The sequence below is a fragment of the Rhipicephalus sanguineus genome, chromosome 9 (assembly GCF_013339695.2).
Source record: "Rhipicephalus sanguineus isolate Rsan-2018 chromosome 9, BIME_Rsan_1.4, whole genome shotgun sequence".
In the NCBI taxonomy this organism is placed as follows: domain Eukaryota; kingdom Metazoa; phylum Arthropoda; class Arachnida; order Ixodida; family Ixodidae; genus Rhipicephalus; species Rhipicephalus sanguineus.
This window is the reverse complement of record NC_051184.2, coordinates 38,954,201-38,968,834: the sequence shown is the minus strand read 5'-3', so window position 1 is coordinate 38,968,834 and position 14,634 is coordinate 38,954,201. Positions and strand designations below refer to the sequence as shown.

The 14,634-nt window shown below is 45.0% G+C and overlaps 2 protein-coding genes across 3 annotated transcripts in view; one reads left to right on the top strand and one right to left on the bottom strand.

Annotated features, from left to right (window-relative positions):
- The window catches only part of LOC119405019 (transitional endoplasmic reticulum ATPase), a 30,706-nt gene extending 28,496 nt beyond the window's left edge, over window positions 1-2,210 (bottom strand). For both annotated transcript variants that reach the window (XM_037671764.2, XM_049419157.1), the window contains exon 1: window positions 2,067-2,210. In XM_037671764.2, the coding sequence (XP_037527692.1) occupies window positions 2,067-2,080 (14 nt within the window). In that variant the 5' untranslated portion in view covers window positions 2,081-2,210. The remainder of the gene's footprint in view (window positions 1-2,066) is intronic.
- The window catches only part of LOC119405020 (leptin receptor gene-related protein), a 282,779-nt gene extending 273,005 nt beyond the window's left edge, over window positions 1-9,774 (top strand). Inside the window, exons 2-4 of the mRNA XM_049419158.1 lie at window positions 3,671-3,744; window positions 4,659-4,857; window positions 9,577-9,774. Of these exons, the coding sequence (XP_049275115.1) occupies window positions 3,704-3,744; window positions 4,659-4,857; window positions 9,577-9,690 (354 nt within the window). The 5' untranslated portion in view covers window positions 3,671-3,703 and the 3' untranslated portion in view covers window positions 9,691-9,774. The remainder of the gene's footprint in view (window positions 1-3,670; window positions 3,745-4,658; window positions 4,858-9,576) is intronic.
- The last annotated feature ends 4,860 nt before the right edge of the window (window positions 9,775-14,634 follow it).

Sequence of the window (14,634 nt, the reverse complement as noted above, 5' to 3'; positions counted from 1 at the left end):
AAACATTTGCTGGGCTGTTATTTAAAATGACAATGCAACGCAAGCAATTTTTCTTGGAAGACTTTTGGCATATAGCAGCATACCAGGTTTTTGTGAAGTCCCACCAGAAGTGGAATGAAACATAATGAAGTAGTGTAGACAATTTTTCCGCTCTGCTATGTTATCCCGTGGCCTCATTTTAGGACACTCCTGAGGTGTGCGGGGAAAGCTTAAGTATAAGGGCCCCAGAGCATTGTGGAATCCCCTAACAAGAAAACCAGCTGACGAATAGAATGCACGGGTAGTACGAAAGAATGCTAAGGATGGGGGCCCACCATCACTTGGTGGCTTCAACACTCACTGAATCACCTGTGCAACTGACACCGTGAACTAGGGGCAGAGCAAAAAATGAGTCTTTAAAGGTGCTAAAGTGATACAATGAATCGGTCTAGATTGATAAATTGTACTCCAGATAACTCTAATGACATAATAATTGTCGGGGCTTAACGTCTCAAAACCGCGATATGATTATGAGACTCCGTAGTGGTGGGCTCCGAAAATTTCGACCACCTGGGGATCTCTAATGACATTAATTTCACAATCACAGGTTTGTTAATAAAGGAGAAAATCAAGGTTTCATTTTTAAACTTCGCGTCGAAATCTCCGCACCTGACGTCACGGATTTCAAAGTGCATTTCGAATTTTGTCAACATTGTCTCAACCGAATTTCTGGAAACTTTGTATTCGAAGTCTCTTCTGGCTCCCTCAGAGGACCATTTTTACCGTTTAGGAACTATGCAGGCCCTAGTGGACGCCGTCCAAATCTTTAACGTCACGACGCGTGGTACGGGAATTTCAAGGTGGCGTCGCCACCAGCATTTTCTTTCTGCGCGTTTTGTCGCTTACCAAGCGTTTTCTCGCTGAAAGCATTGTGATTTTGCTATTGCTAAAGAGTACTTTACTAAAACGAGAAAAATTGTTTTTTTTCTTTTCCTATTAAGTGTGTCTTTAAAGCTACAGCTGGAAGAACATGATACATTTGTTAGAACGACTAATTCACTACCCAATATCGGCGAACTTCGCCACGCGCCCCGCAAAGCTTTGTAAAGTGCGCTCCGTAACCTAAACTAACACAACCCAATCTAACCAAGCAACCTAACCCAACCTAACATAACCAAAGGAAAAGCCTGCTTCGCAAGGCCTTGAGTCAACTAATCGCATATCTCGCCACATGTAAGACTGCGGGCGGTTGGATAGTTTCGATTCGCAATGGCTTGCCAAAGTAGCCGAACAATAAAATCGCTACTACTTTCCCCTAAGCCACGGTGAAGTAGGCAGATGGTAGCCTTGCTCGAGAGATACCGCATACCGGCCGCAGTTGCGTCACGAACAGGGCTGAAGGCCGAACCACAAATAACGTCCCGCGACTGCCCCGCGAATGGAGGACAATGACATTGAGATAATGCGACAACAGAACCACACCGGCGCTTTCCGGGTCGCCAACGAACGCTTCCGACGTTTCGTCAGCGTAAGATATCGATCCTGACGACATACCCGTGTAACTCCCGTGTCTTCGTTGATAGTCAGCCATACCAGCTGACGTAAACAGTTGTTGGGAATCGTGCTTAGAATTCCGAGCGAGAAAGGATTGCGTTATCTAAAGCGGAGTCGAAGCGCAGACGCACGAGAGGAGCACTTTCGATGACGTAATTATGTCCTGCGTTTTTCCGAGAACACGATTATAAGAGAATATTCATTACGAATCAGATCAAAGAGCGATACAACAACCAGTACGCGTCAGCTGGTGAACAGTATTCCCACGGGTTTATTGAAAAAAAATAGCAAGCATTAACCTCACAATGGTTTCTTCGAAGAAGCCCTAACCCCCTTTACGCTTTTTGTGCAGGATGAACGATCGTATTCGACGAAATAACGCCGTCAACCTTGAAAAATAGGAACGATGACTAGCGGAAAATAGAAGCCGGCATTTAAGCCTAACACAGCCGACCAACTATCATTCGCCGAGCTCCTCTGAGTTCAGCTCGCCGGCTAAAGGACCGGGCGGAATCAAACGTGAGGATACGTACTTTTTCGCGGCCATTGTGACTTTTCCGGATGCTTGAGGACGACGAACAAAGCTTTGTCACCCCAAGCCCAGCACAGAGACAGAGAACTACGGCCCACTATGCCAGCAACGCCAATGAACGGAAGCGACACGACATTACAGAGTCGCACTTAAAGGAAACTTAAACGTTAAAATAAATAAATTATAAATAGTCAGTAAATCTAAGGAGTGTTTTAAACGTACAAATCGCTCAATTTAGAGTTTTATTTTAAAATAATTTTTGCAAAATGACAAACTGCGGAGCATCGATCGAAGTTTAGCTACCAACATGGCGGGCATCAAAGGTACGGAGCGAGTGGGAAGCGCTTTCATTTCGCGATATTATGTAATTACCGTCCTTCTCTGCAACGTGTAGCGCTTTCGGTGCGAAGTAGGGGATCTCTTCCTCCCGATCGACAACATGTGAGACGACTCCGCATTCAAAGGAATGCGAGAACTTCATATTCGTGTCCGGGCTCCAATGCTTTCGCTAGTGTGGATCAATAAAAAATTATTTTTGTTTCGTCGGGGACAAAGTGTTTGAAAGGAATAGAATGCACCATGTAAGCTCCGTTTTGCTTCGGTCTTGCAGAGCGCGCGCGCAATTTTATTAGAGTCTCGCGCTGCATTGTTCTTGTGACTTTAAGAACTCGCCCGGTGTTGGAAGTTGTCCATTGACAAGTAGGCGCTCGCGCTCTACACATCACTAGCGCTTTAAAAACGTGAACTTCTTGTTATGCGAGTGTGTTACTAATTCAAAACTTCCTTCCTCTTGCACTTCCTGGGGTCTACTCCATCCGGGCGCCAACAACAGCGTGAGTAATCAGCTTATTATGTTTGTGTAGTTCCTTGCGAATTCACATATGTTGCGAGTGAGGGGAACAAGAAGGCGACCGTTTGCTGTGCCCCGTTATCTCGTAGCCTATAATCTTGTAACTGCCTCGCAGAAAGACAAGGATATTGCTTCTTTTTTCTTTACTCTGCGCGGCTTGCCCAATGGGCGGGCCGTTGTCTTTCTTTTTTTTTTTTTTTTTGTAACACTCGCGTGCTTGACAGGAAGATGCCATCCACTTTAGTAATGACGGCGGATTCGCAGTTTTCTATCGAGCTGCAAGTTACGCGCTGCTAATTTGGCGCAGAACACTTGTTTTGTAAAACACTGCTACACATGCTATCGAATGCTTGTTTACATTATGATGGTTGTGCACAGCATCTGTTATCTGCTTGGACAGTCGGCTTATCTCGGAGTAGCACAGGAAATAAAAGTCGTTCCCTTCACTTCGATCGGGGTACTGCCAACTTGCCTGAACAGATTTCATGAATCGGTTGTTTAGATTGACGTGCATCCGCAGAGGACTTTTTGTAAGCAAGGTCTGAACAAAGTCTTGCTGCTACAACAGATCAGCAAATGTTGGATCCTGACATCACAGTAAGGCTGATGATGCTAGTACTGACTTTCTGATACCAACTACGGAGTCCACTTGAAAGATCTGACAATTATTTCATGACCTTCACACTTCCCAAGCATTACCCTCTTGATAGAATCCATTTAGATCATTGTATTAAATACCTTTTCTTTCTTGCAGGCTTGTTGCCCTTGCCTTTTCGGGTTCAGTGGGCATGACTCTATTGGTGCTGGGATGTGCCCTGCCTCAGCCCAGGTGAGTTGAGAAACAGTGTCATGCATGTGAAAAAATACAGCATCGTTGGGTCATTTACGGTGGTAAAACTCTTTTAGGAAACCTAAAGCAGGGGTCTCAAACACGTTGCCCATACACCTTTCACTAGTGGACTGGCCCGCACATGACTGTCTTCGTCCTATATTTAAAAAAATTTTTCTCGAGTATGTTCATGAGCTACACATACGTGACTGGTCTCAAGGATTTCTTTCGTGAGCCGCCGCACGCGCTCACCATGTGTTAAAACATAACCACGAAACAAAAACTCTTGTATTTCAGAATCGTTGTTAGATTTTAGTCATTCTGGAGATGGATGCCGATTTTTTTGTTCCAATACTGACACCAAATCCCCTTCAGAAACGACCTGAGATATGGGAAGGGTCGCCTTACAAATGACAACGTTAACTGACATTTTTGAGACCCCTCGGCTAAAGAGACCTGTGGAGTGAAAATGAATCCGGCATCTTCCACTATGACATGGCTCATAATCATGTCAAGGTTTTTGGCTTGTGAACACCTAATCCTTACAACCTGCTCCCTTACCCCTTTCATCCGTATAATCATCAACAAGGGATGATCTATCCAAACAAAAATAAACACGTTAACCAACCCTAGGATTTATTACTCAACATCGAAGTTCGATTCTATCAAGAAAGTGACCTTGCCTCAGGGCCAAACTTATTGTTGAAGCAGTGCACAAAAGACACAATCATGCTCACATAAAAATGACGCTAGCACAAGCACTGGAAATAACAGCAAGCTCGCTGTTATTTCCAGCGCGTGTGTTTGAATCAATTTTATGTGTGCGTAATTGTGTCTTTTGTGTGCTGCTTCACCAATCTCATGGTTCACCATCAGGCCAGACTGATAGTTACGGGAACATTTGCGCTGTGCAGCAATTGGTACCCCTTCTTCGTGGTGCTGTTCTACGTGCTGTCGCCGCTGCCCACGTTGATAGCACGCCGCTACAAGGAAGATGTGGCCAGCTCGAGCGCAGCGCAGGAGCTGGCCTATTTCATCACCACCGGCATCGTCATCTCGGCCTTCGGCCTGCCCCTGGTGTTGGCACGGTCACCCGCAGCACCCCACGCAGTGGTATGGACTATCTTTGTTTTTAAATTTCTACTGGTAGTGCAATGCATACTTGTCCATAAAGGGCCCCTAAACAACCTCTAAACATACAAAGAACAAGTGCGTTATTCTCTCCTGGCGTTTCCTGTCTTTTTAATGCAATTCATGATGCCAGCAGTCTGTTCACGTGACGTCATGAGGAAATAAGCTATTGATAGGTCCATATACAAGGGATATTAGTAGTGAATTGTATCTTATTCTGCTTCTCCATACCGTCGCACACCAGTTCTTCCTTGTCACGCATGGCTATCATGCGTGATCAACTGATTTCACTTCGTTTTGTGAGTTTTCGACTGGGCATGTGTAGATAACAGGGTGTAGCCAAAAGTGCGATATCCTGATAAGACTCCCTCGTCTTTGGAGTCGGAATGGTTTAGGGGCCCTTTAAGGCATACTTGGTTTATGCATAATGCTTGTTCTGTATGCGTTCATGCAAGATCTTTGTTGTGTATGAATCAAAGCAGTGTTTCGTGGTATCTATTGTCACATATCCAACGATATAGCCGGTCATGGTATCGTAGTGTATGTCAGTGTAGTAAGGAATGTCTTTGGTTCAGGGATATCTCGTGTGCACAAGATAATTTCATCCACTAGGAGAGCACAGTCTTAGGTAGTAATGCATTACCGTTAACCATTTGCTTTTATGGTTGATCTTAATATCTGTGTCACACGGGCACTTTTGATCGCCATTAGGGCCGATCCAGATGAGGGGCTGCTACATGGTCACTTTCAATTGCGATCAGGCCCAATTGGGATCAATGTGATTGCTATCTGCCTATCGCGATATGGCTCCCAGGTCGTGATTTGGCTGGCATCTGCACTAAACTCGATCTGGATTTGTTTGCACTGTGTAGCAAAGATAATTTTTAATTGCAATAAAGAAATCCTATCCAGATTGGTCCTGATTGCGTGAAAGTGTATGCATTATTAAAAGGTGTTGCAGTTCTGTCAAACTGCTTGCCAACCAGCTGTATATTCACCTTATTTTATGCATCCAGTATGCTGCTTTTGTAAACCTTAAATATACAGATACATAATATGTAGTAGTATTCGAAGTGCAGGGATGCAACAGCTGCTCCAATTGCGCCAATTTGATACAATTCCTCATTTTTGTGCCAAGCTGAGCCAAAACCAAAATTTGTTAAAATTGTGCCACGCTGCGCCAAAATTCCCGACCAGCTTAAGGGGAGATGCGGGTCGAAAAACGCGAGTTTTCTAAAAAATTATCGATTTTTTGTTTTCACCTGTTTTGTTAAGATTAGTACCTCTACTGTTCTGGAAAAAAAAATCAATGTCGAGACTCAACTGGAAATGCTTTAAAATTGCGTCTAAAGAGCACAAGGTGACTGTCAAAAGGCCGAAAGTGTGACATCTTCGAGCACCTTGCCGCTGATAATGCGCCGCTCGCCATTGTCGACCGCATGAGGCGAAGAGCCGAGCCTCACTCTTCAAATAGCGACGGTTTCCCGCGCTTCTGCAGCGCAAGAAATAATAAAGAGAAGCACGCTTTTGCCGCCTTTTTCGAGCGCCGCGACTGGCTTTAAATCACGTGGTACGGATTGGGAGCCGCCGTTGGCCGCTGCGCGCGTGTGCTGTGAAGCCTACTTGCAGGATCTGTGTCTCATCGAGCAGCGCAGCTGAACAGCGCTTTTCTCGAGTGCTTATCCGTTATGGATGAAGAAAGCTGTAGGAAGCGCTGTCACCGGCCTGTCAAGTTTCACGCGGCGCACAAATTTCGAGGACGCCGGCACAAATCAAAGTTGAACACTCAAACCACGAGAAGATCGTCTGCTGCCGCAAGGCGTAGTGGCAGTGACACCGATGCGTCCAACGAGTTTGCCGCGGCATTCGAATATGTGAGTGCCTCCCAGAAAAAGATCGGACTCTTCGAAGACGAAGAAAAATCACAGGACGACGAGTCTTCGTTGATTGCCGATATGACAGCATTGAACATGTTGGTTTAATCGAGGGCACTCCAGTTTTGAACGTGTTCTGGAAGAGCTTGGCGTGCTCCTGCCTCATGATCTGGTTGCTCTTGGCACATCACAGGACAGCACACGCCAGAAAGAAATGTCTCAAAAACTAACAGGAGAAGCAAGGGCTCGTCGGCGTGCGCTGAAGAAAAAATCTCTTGTCGAAGAGTCAGCCTGAAAGAGCCGTGAGGGCGAAACCTATGGTGCTGGCGCATTTTAATGGCAGTGGCCACTACAAGGAGGATTGTTCTTTCTTGTGTACAAATTTTGTCGCATTCAATGACATCTTTGATAAATAAACATGCAATTTGGACTTTAAAACTCGTTTTTCTCAAAACACAAATTTTGCCATTTTTGTCAATGTGCCCCTCATTTTTCGGGTACTTCTGGTGCTCAGATCTGCATGAAACTTTTTCCAAATTTTTTCCAAAGTACGAGAAATGCAATTATCTTGTTCACGTTTCAATACTCTTATTATATAATAAAAAAAAGTCATGTAAACTTTTACTAGGGTAGGAGAAATATGAACTTCCCACGTTAAAATTTTTCACGTCTAGTACATATTTTGTATGAACTTCCTAATTAGTTATTTGCATTCCACACTTTATTTGAAACATTATGAACTATCAATTGTAAAAAATTATTGAAGTTTAGGTCTGAAAAGAGGGGGGGCAAAAGGCTTAAGTTTTTCACTTTGTCATGTTGCAGAGCTAAAAGTATGCAACTTGCAAGAAAACTAATTATATATTTGAAATCAGCATAAAAAGTTCTATAATTGACTCAAGTTTCATTGCTCTAGGGTGAATATTAAAGAAAAAGTTTCTTCGAGTAGCACCTCCCCTTAAAATTTTCTCAGTTGAGCAAATTTGAGCGAGAAATGGAGGCCACGTTGGTCATCTGCAGTGTGGGCATCATCATCCAATAGAGACGCGCAGACCCTAACCCCAACTCCTCCACCCCCCCCCCCCCCCCCCGGGAAAGAAAATAAATAAGTTTCACCGCAAGGACGAAGCAATGAATGCAACACCTACAAATTGTAATATTATACAAAGTGAGGCTGGCAGCAAACTCTTTTGTATCCGATCTCACGTAACTCTACAAAACGTTGGTGTAAGATAAGAGAATACGGCTGCTCCAGGGAAAGACGCTCTTTCTGCACAGTGTCTTCGCATTGAGAGCGCAGCACGTAGCAGGATATACGAGCCGCCCGCTGATGGCTGCCGAGATAGCACGCACGCCAGCGATTGCGACCGCACCCTTACAATCAAAGTTCAAAGTTGCTGCTCGAGCGACAGCTCCCCCCCCTTGCCCCCCCTCTTGCGTCTTTTGATGGTCATTCAAGACAGGCGGGGCGTTTCCTCTATGCTTTGATGGCAGGCTTCCAGAGCGGAGTGGTGTTATCGCATGCGCCCTCCGAGCGATGAACTGGCTCGTTTGATGTCTGCTTCAGCCGCGTTCGTCGCGCTCTTTTACCCGTGGTAGAACATACTATGCACAGGGATATGTTATCAGTTTGGACTTTATATGGGAGATGACGGCAAAAACTCGTCGAGAGTGTCCATATAGTTGCTATCGCAATAGAAAAGGACAGTAGTTCTCAAATTTCCTGATGCTTGTTTTATTGCGTGCAGAACGCCTTTTAAGCCACTTTTGCCGCAGTACACTGGTGTCCTGCGGAAAAGCATTCTGAGATTTAGAAGTGGCTATTAGGTACTTACTGTCAGGGACACAGTACATTTTGTTCCTTAATTACTCATTCGTGCACGCGCCGTGCTAGTATGATCGCTGACGTCTAAAAAATTATTGGCAATCATTCAGAGCTGCTGTGTATGGCGTTTCTGCGGCCTTGAGAAACGATAGACAAAAGCGGATGCCAGTTTTCTTTTTTTGCTACCCCCACTTGCTCCTGCTTTACGAATCTCCAAAATTTCCAGGTTGCCAGGTTCGTAGGTCCACATTAGCATTTCCAGTGCCTGTCGAATTATTTGACAGGTCCTGCAAATGCTAATGTGGACTTAGTCATTGTTCGCACTGACTTAGTCATTGTTTGCACTGTGGGGTGGCTCAACACACTGCTTTTATTGAAATAGCAGTGTTCACGTGCACTGTACACGAATTAGCTGATGTTGAATGGTTTTTACATATTTTTGTTTTCTTTTCTAAAAGTAAACTTTCTTTATTATACTGCTCCAAATTTGGAATTTCGGGCTAAAAAATTCAGGTTTTTTTTTCGTAACCTACTCCAAATTTGGACTTTTGTGCTCCAGAAGGAGCATTTTTCTGCTCCAAAAATTGCTCCAAATCCTGTTTCGGCTGTTGCACCCTTGGAAGTGTTTAATACAGTGACAGCTACCACAAAGTATTTTCAGTGAAGTACAAGCAGCTACCATGAGAGAACTACAGCTTCCTGCTACTGCATTTACTGTTGGCGACATTCATATTTTGCGTGGCACAATTTATGTATGTGTTTTGTCTGCATTTCTGCGAGATACTACATATCGGCTTAACCGAATCCTGCTACACTATTGTTCAGAAACCCAGCTTTTTTTTTTTTTTTTTTTTTTTGTCGCACCTTGCGCTCTGTGAGAAAGAAGGGCCCCCCATTTGCATGCTGCTGGCCTTTGCCCACTTCCCATTCGTGCTTGAAGTAAATTTCACTCGAGCACTTATTTAGTGTACATCTTAAGGAAGAGGCCTACTACTTGCGCAGATACAGTGGAGTGCCTGCGGCCTGGTACTCGCGGGCAACGTCGTCGTGTTCATCACCATTCTGGGCTTCTTCCTGGCCTTCGACAACGACGAGGTCGACTACAACATGTGGTGAAGACGGACGACGTATCCATGGCGCTGCCGTGCGTGTGTGCTGGTGTGAACTCATGGTGCACACTGTACATAGTGTGTAATAAAAATTGCCGTGCCGCCATCCTGCCCCGCAAGCTTTCTACTGCTGGGGCAGGTGAACATCACGTAGAACATGTACTAACTGCTGCTTTATGCATAGCATAGCCCGAAAATTGTGCTTGTTGCGGTTAAAAAGTAAGTAGACTCGCGATACATTTGCTGTATTACGCTTCTCATGTTGAGCGTGGGAGATATAATTTATGATATCTGTTCCTTTGTACAGCATGACTAAGTCGTATGCCAATTGAAGATGTGTCATGGGAATGTTTCTACGAGACACTGGCTGGCTAAAGATCTGTACTGCGTGTTGTGATTAGTTGTACTTATAACGCCCACTTGATAGCAGGGAAATTGTGAGCAGTTGTGCATCCTGTCCCCCTCACAATGATCTTTCTATGTAATCTTCATGCAAGCCGAATGTACATGTCACAAAGCGAACTGCATTTGAGAACTTGCTGCAATTACAGTACGAGCACACATGCTGTGCCAGTTTAACTGCAGCTACTTAAAGGCTACCGAGTAGCTATGTTGTTGTGAGCTACAGATTTGGAGTTGCTCATTTGCTTGAAAATTTTTGATGTTTTTCACGATGGTGCCTCCGTTGTTAGCAAAGTATTTCTGATGTAGGTGTTTAGTTATTTAATGAGCATGTATTTCTCCCCCTTCACCATTGTGCTTGTGCTAACGAATTGTAAATAAAAAATGGACTTGTGTAACTGATGGGTTTAATAAAATGTGTACGACACCAAAATTCTTACATATCTTGACCTTATTCAGTTACCTAAAAAGAGCTATTGCGGGCCTTCACGTCCTCATCGTGTATGGGCATCTTCCACGTGCAGCAACCTTGTGTGTGATTGGTCGACTATGAAAAAAATTGGCCGCGTATCTGCGTGCTTCGCTGCAAATGTCGTCTAAAGACGATAGAGGAGGCGCTGCGTGAGATATGGACGCCATCCGGGAAACATGAGTAATTTGTTGCGGGCTGGTAGTCCTGGTGCAGTAGGAGGCGAAGACCAGCGGTGACCAACGCGACTGGCGGGGATGCCGGCCAGCCCAAACACGCGGTTTGGCGCGAAGCGCTGAAGGAGAAGAAACGTCCACACTCAACGAGTACTTTCCACACACTCTTTTATTTGCATTTTATTTGCACGTCTCCTGGGTAAAACAGAAATGCCAGAGTGGCGCCATTCGTACAGTGCAATACTGAACTGAAACCGAAACACAACAATGAGCTTGTGCAGAGGGCACTGAGGAAGGCAAGTTCTTTCCTTCCTCCGTGGCAGAGGGCTTTCGTACGCGTGCATAGCGCCGCGTTTTCAGCGCAGTCGCATTTTCAGCGCAGCTTAAGAAACTAGGGTCTTTAGAATTGCATATCTATGTATTTTCTATTAAAGGAACACACCGCCTAAAACTTGCCTAGTGATGTTGCGCCTCAGATATGCGTAATATTTACTTTTTGATCGACGACGTTCACAAGTATGAACAAACGTACCAGTTCAAGATGGGTGGGCGGTAAGCAAGTGGTTCAACTTTGGCCGGGTGGCTGAATCGGGTGACAAACAGACAGACCAAAATTTCTGAGTTTCGGTATTAAAGACTCTCGTCTTTAATACCAATCAAGGCCTTGGCTGCGCAACTTTTGGTGCCAGCGTCAGCCTGCGTTACTGGGGAAGCCAGTATCTTGACATTGCCACTTTGCGATTCACCTCTCCCGACACCGCAATGTCAAATTCAGGGGGGGTGTGCTAGCATACATTGCGAACACACTGATTCTCTTTCAAAAGAAAGTTGTGGCTCCATCGTCATATAGTTAAAAAAAAATCCTGGCAGGTCTCCCACACTGTACAAATCAATATTATGTGAAGCAGTCTGTGGGGCACTGGCTACACTGCATTGTTTGGCGTTGCAGCAAGCATTACAATGTGAACAGACATCTTTGTGTAGAGTAGTGTTCATAGTGCGAGTGCACTGGGCATGACGACTATGCCGTGGTGCCTGAAGGCTTGATTATGCCATGCACATTGCGATACTATACATGCTAAGTTAATGAAAAGCCCACGATGGCTTCATAATGTATACTTCATGTAATTTATAATGAAAACCAGCAGATAATGAAGCCGAGGAAGGTATAGGGGACGTTAATTGTACGTGCTGTTTTAATTGTACTGCAGTAATTGTGATATAGATGTGAAGAAAGTAAAGTGGACGAAGTAGCTCAGTTGGCAAGAGCATCGGGCACATAATCTGAAGGTCGCAGGTCCGGTCCCTGCCAGCAGCAAGTTGTCTCTTCGTCCACTTCACTTAGCTAACGAGCAGCCAACAAGGCTGTTCAGGGAGACCTCAGGTGGTCCACTGTCGAGGCACGTGAGGCCGCAAGCAAGCTGACCTGTCATGGCCACCTGCAGTTTATGTGGAAGGAGCGATTGACCCGGCAGGTGTTCGAATACTTGGCAGCGACGTGTATGTGCACCGGCTGGACAAACTGCATAGACGGCCTCAAGGAGAAATATGGTTTCTTCACGGCACCAATACAGGTGGACACAACATGGCAATACGTCAAGGCGGTGCCTGACCGTGTCCAGGAGAAGGAGGAGGAGCTGTGGCTGCAGGAGATAAGTGGAAAGAGCGATAAGTGGAACACAAGTGGGCTATTGGCGCGGTGTCCATCTATGACAACAGCCTTGGGAGCAGCCTGCTTTTCGAGGCGCATGCTGGGGCACTGTGTACAATGGAACGCCAGCGGGCTATTGACAGTGAGCACGGGGGTGTGCTGTGTTGTGTCTGTGATGGTGCTGATGAAACTATGCAGCACATTGTGATGCAGTGCAAGGCAATCGAACCCCACCGTAGAGGAGACACACCCCGGCATGTCGCACTGAGATTCGAGGGTGATGGTGGGGAGATAAACAGGGGAGCGGTAGAGCGCACTAATCGGCGCATAGAAAGATGGAGAACCGTATCTCTACAGAAGTGCATGAAGTAATAGACTCCTTCCTCCAAGATGTGCATGGTGTCTTAACTCTTGTTTATTTTTTTCTTTTGTTTTTTGCTGTTATTGCGATAGCGATTATATGGACAGTCTCGGCCGTTTCTTGCTGTAGCCGCCATCATGCACCGTATATGTATAGGTATGTATATATATATATAAACGTCCCAAAGAAAAATAATCCAGAAATATGCTTCCGAAGCGCAAAATTGAACCAGCGACCTCTCGGTCAGCAGCACGTGGCACTAACCACTACGCCACAAAGTGCAGATCCTTCAGGTAGCTAACGACGAGCGTTATATACACACCCTTTACCGCTGGCAGGACTCGGAGACGGCAGGCACTTATAAGTGTTTCTTCATTACTAGCGAGATGGTGCGAGGAGCGCAACAGGCGCATTTAAAAGCCGTCGGCTAGCTCGCTCGCTTCTTCTAATATTTGCGCAGGGAGAACCTTGCCCTTCCGCTGTTTGCTTGCGCAGAGATGTTTCTGCAGCGTAGCAACGCGTCCATCACGGGCCGCTTTTCATGCTATCACATTCATTGCTTCGCCCTTTCGTTATCTTCCTATTGTCAAGCCGCTCTACACGCGGCAACCCGTTACAAAGGGAACAACACCACATCATCATCATCAAGATTTGTTTTGGGGAATCATTTCTAGAGAAGAAAATAAATCAGTCTCGCAACTTCATGGACAAGGGTTGTACGTATTAATATTTATGAGATGCTTAAATGATGCTTTAGACTCCAGGAGTCGTTCAGAATATTTTGCCATCTGCTCCGAAAACACCAATAACTGCTGCAAACTAGCATTTATTCTGCTCCAAAGCACGATTTTTTTCTGCTCCAGAATCTGCTCCAAAAAGCAAAATGTCGCTTCCATCACTGAGGTTGTTATATACATGCAAAGTACACAAGTCGTGGCAGACAGTCATGTACATGCTTCTTGACACCCATAAAATAAATACACTAGCCCATGATGCATAAAATGCATCAAGGAAGCCATACTGGATTCATTGTAATGAACAAAATTGGGCTGGGCAATGCGAGCAATATATTAACATATGCATATTTCAGCGCTCTCAAACCTGTCAAAGCCTACAGTACTTGGCGAGTGCATTATGTTACATCCTGGAGTTGATAAAGCAAATCTTGGTTACCTGCTGCCTGCTCAGGGCTCATGAAAGTTACTTTCAGCATTCAATGTTATAAAAATATTTCTGAGCATCCTTACACAACTTTACTTGGCAGATCTTCGTCACAATACAATCAATCCACACATACAGCAAGAGGCAAAGTATGTATGCCTGCAGCTGGATTTACACTGCATGGCAAGCGTTTGAAAATATGCAATATGCACCCCCGTATTACGGACTGTTTCAGCAGCTATTCCGGCATGTGTCTTGTGCTGCCCTTCACTAAAGAAAGACATCCCTAGTGGACATTCAACACCAGTCTAAATGGCACGTCTAGGCAAAGGGGCATAGCACAATTTCTCGCAGAAAAGTCCAGGCAGCCTGCAGGAATTAAATATGAACAATCAAGTAATTATTACACATTACCAACTACTGTGCAGAATTCTTGCATGCAGCAATTTCATGCATTTGATTTTGACGCTACAAAAAATCTTGGAAGTGACGTGCGCAAGTAATTGCTCTATGCGCATGACAGCTTTTAAATTTATAAGTAGGTAAGAGATATGTAAAAAAAAATTCCTCGAATTTGTATTTCATCTTGTGGAAGTCTCTGTTCAGCATAAAGTTTCCTGTCTTCAAGTGCGACTGCCAGGCAATCACAAGGGTAGCAGATGGTCAAGTTGGTACTACATGGTCTTGTTTTCAGTGAAACTTAGATTGAGTGAATTGGAAAATAAACGAGA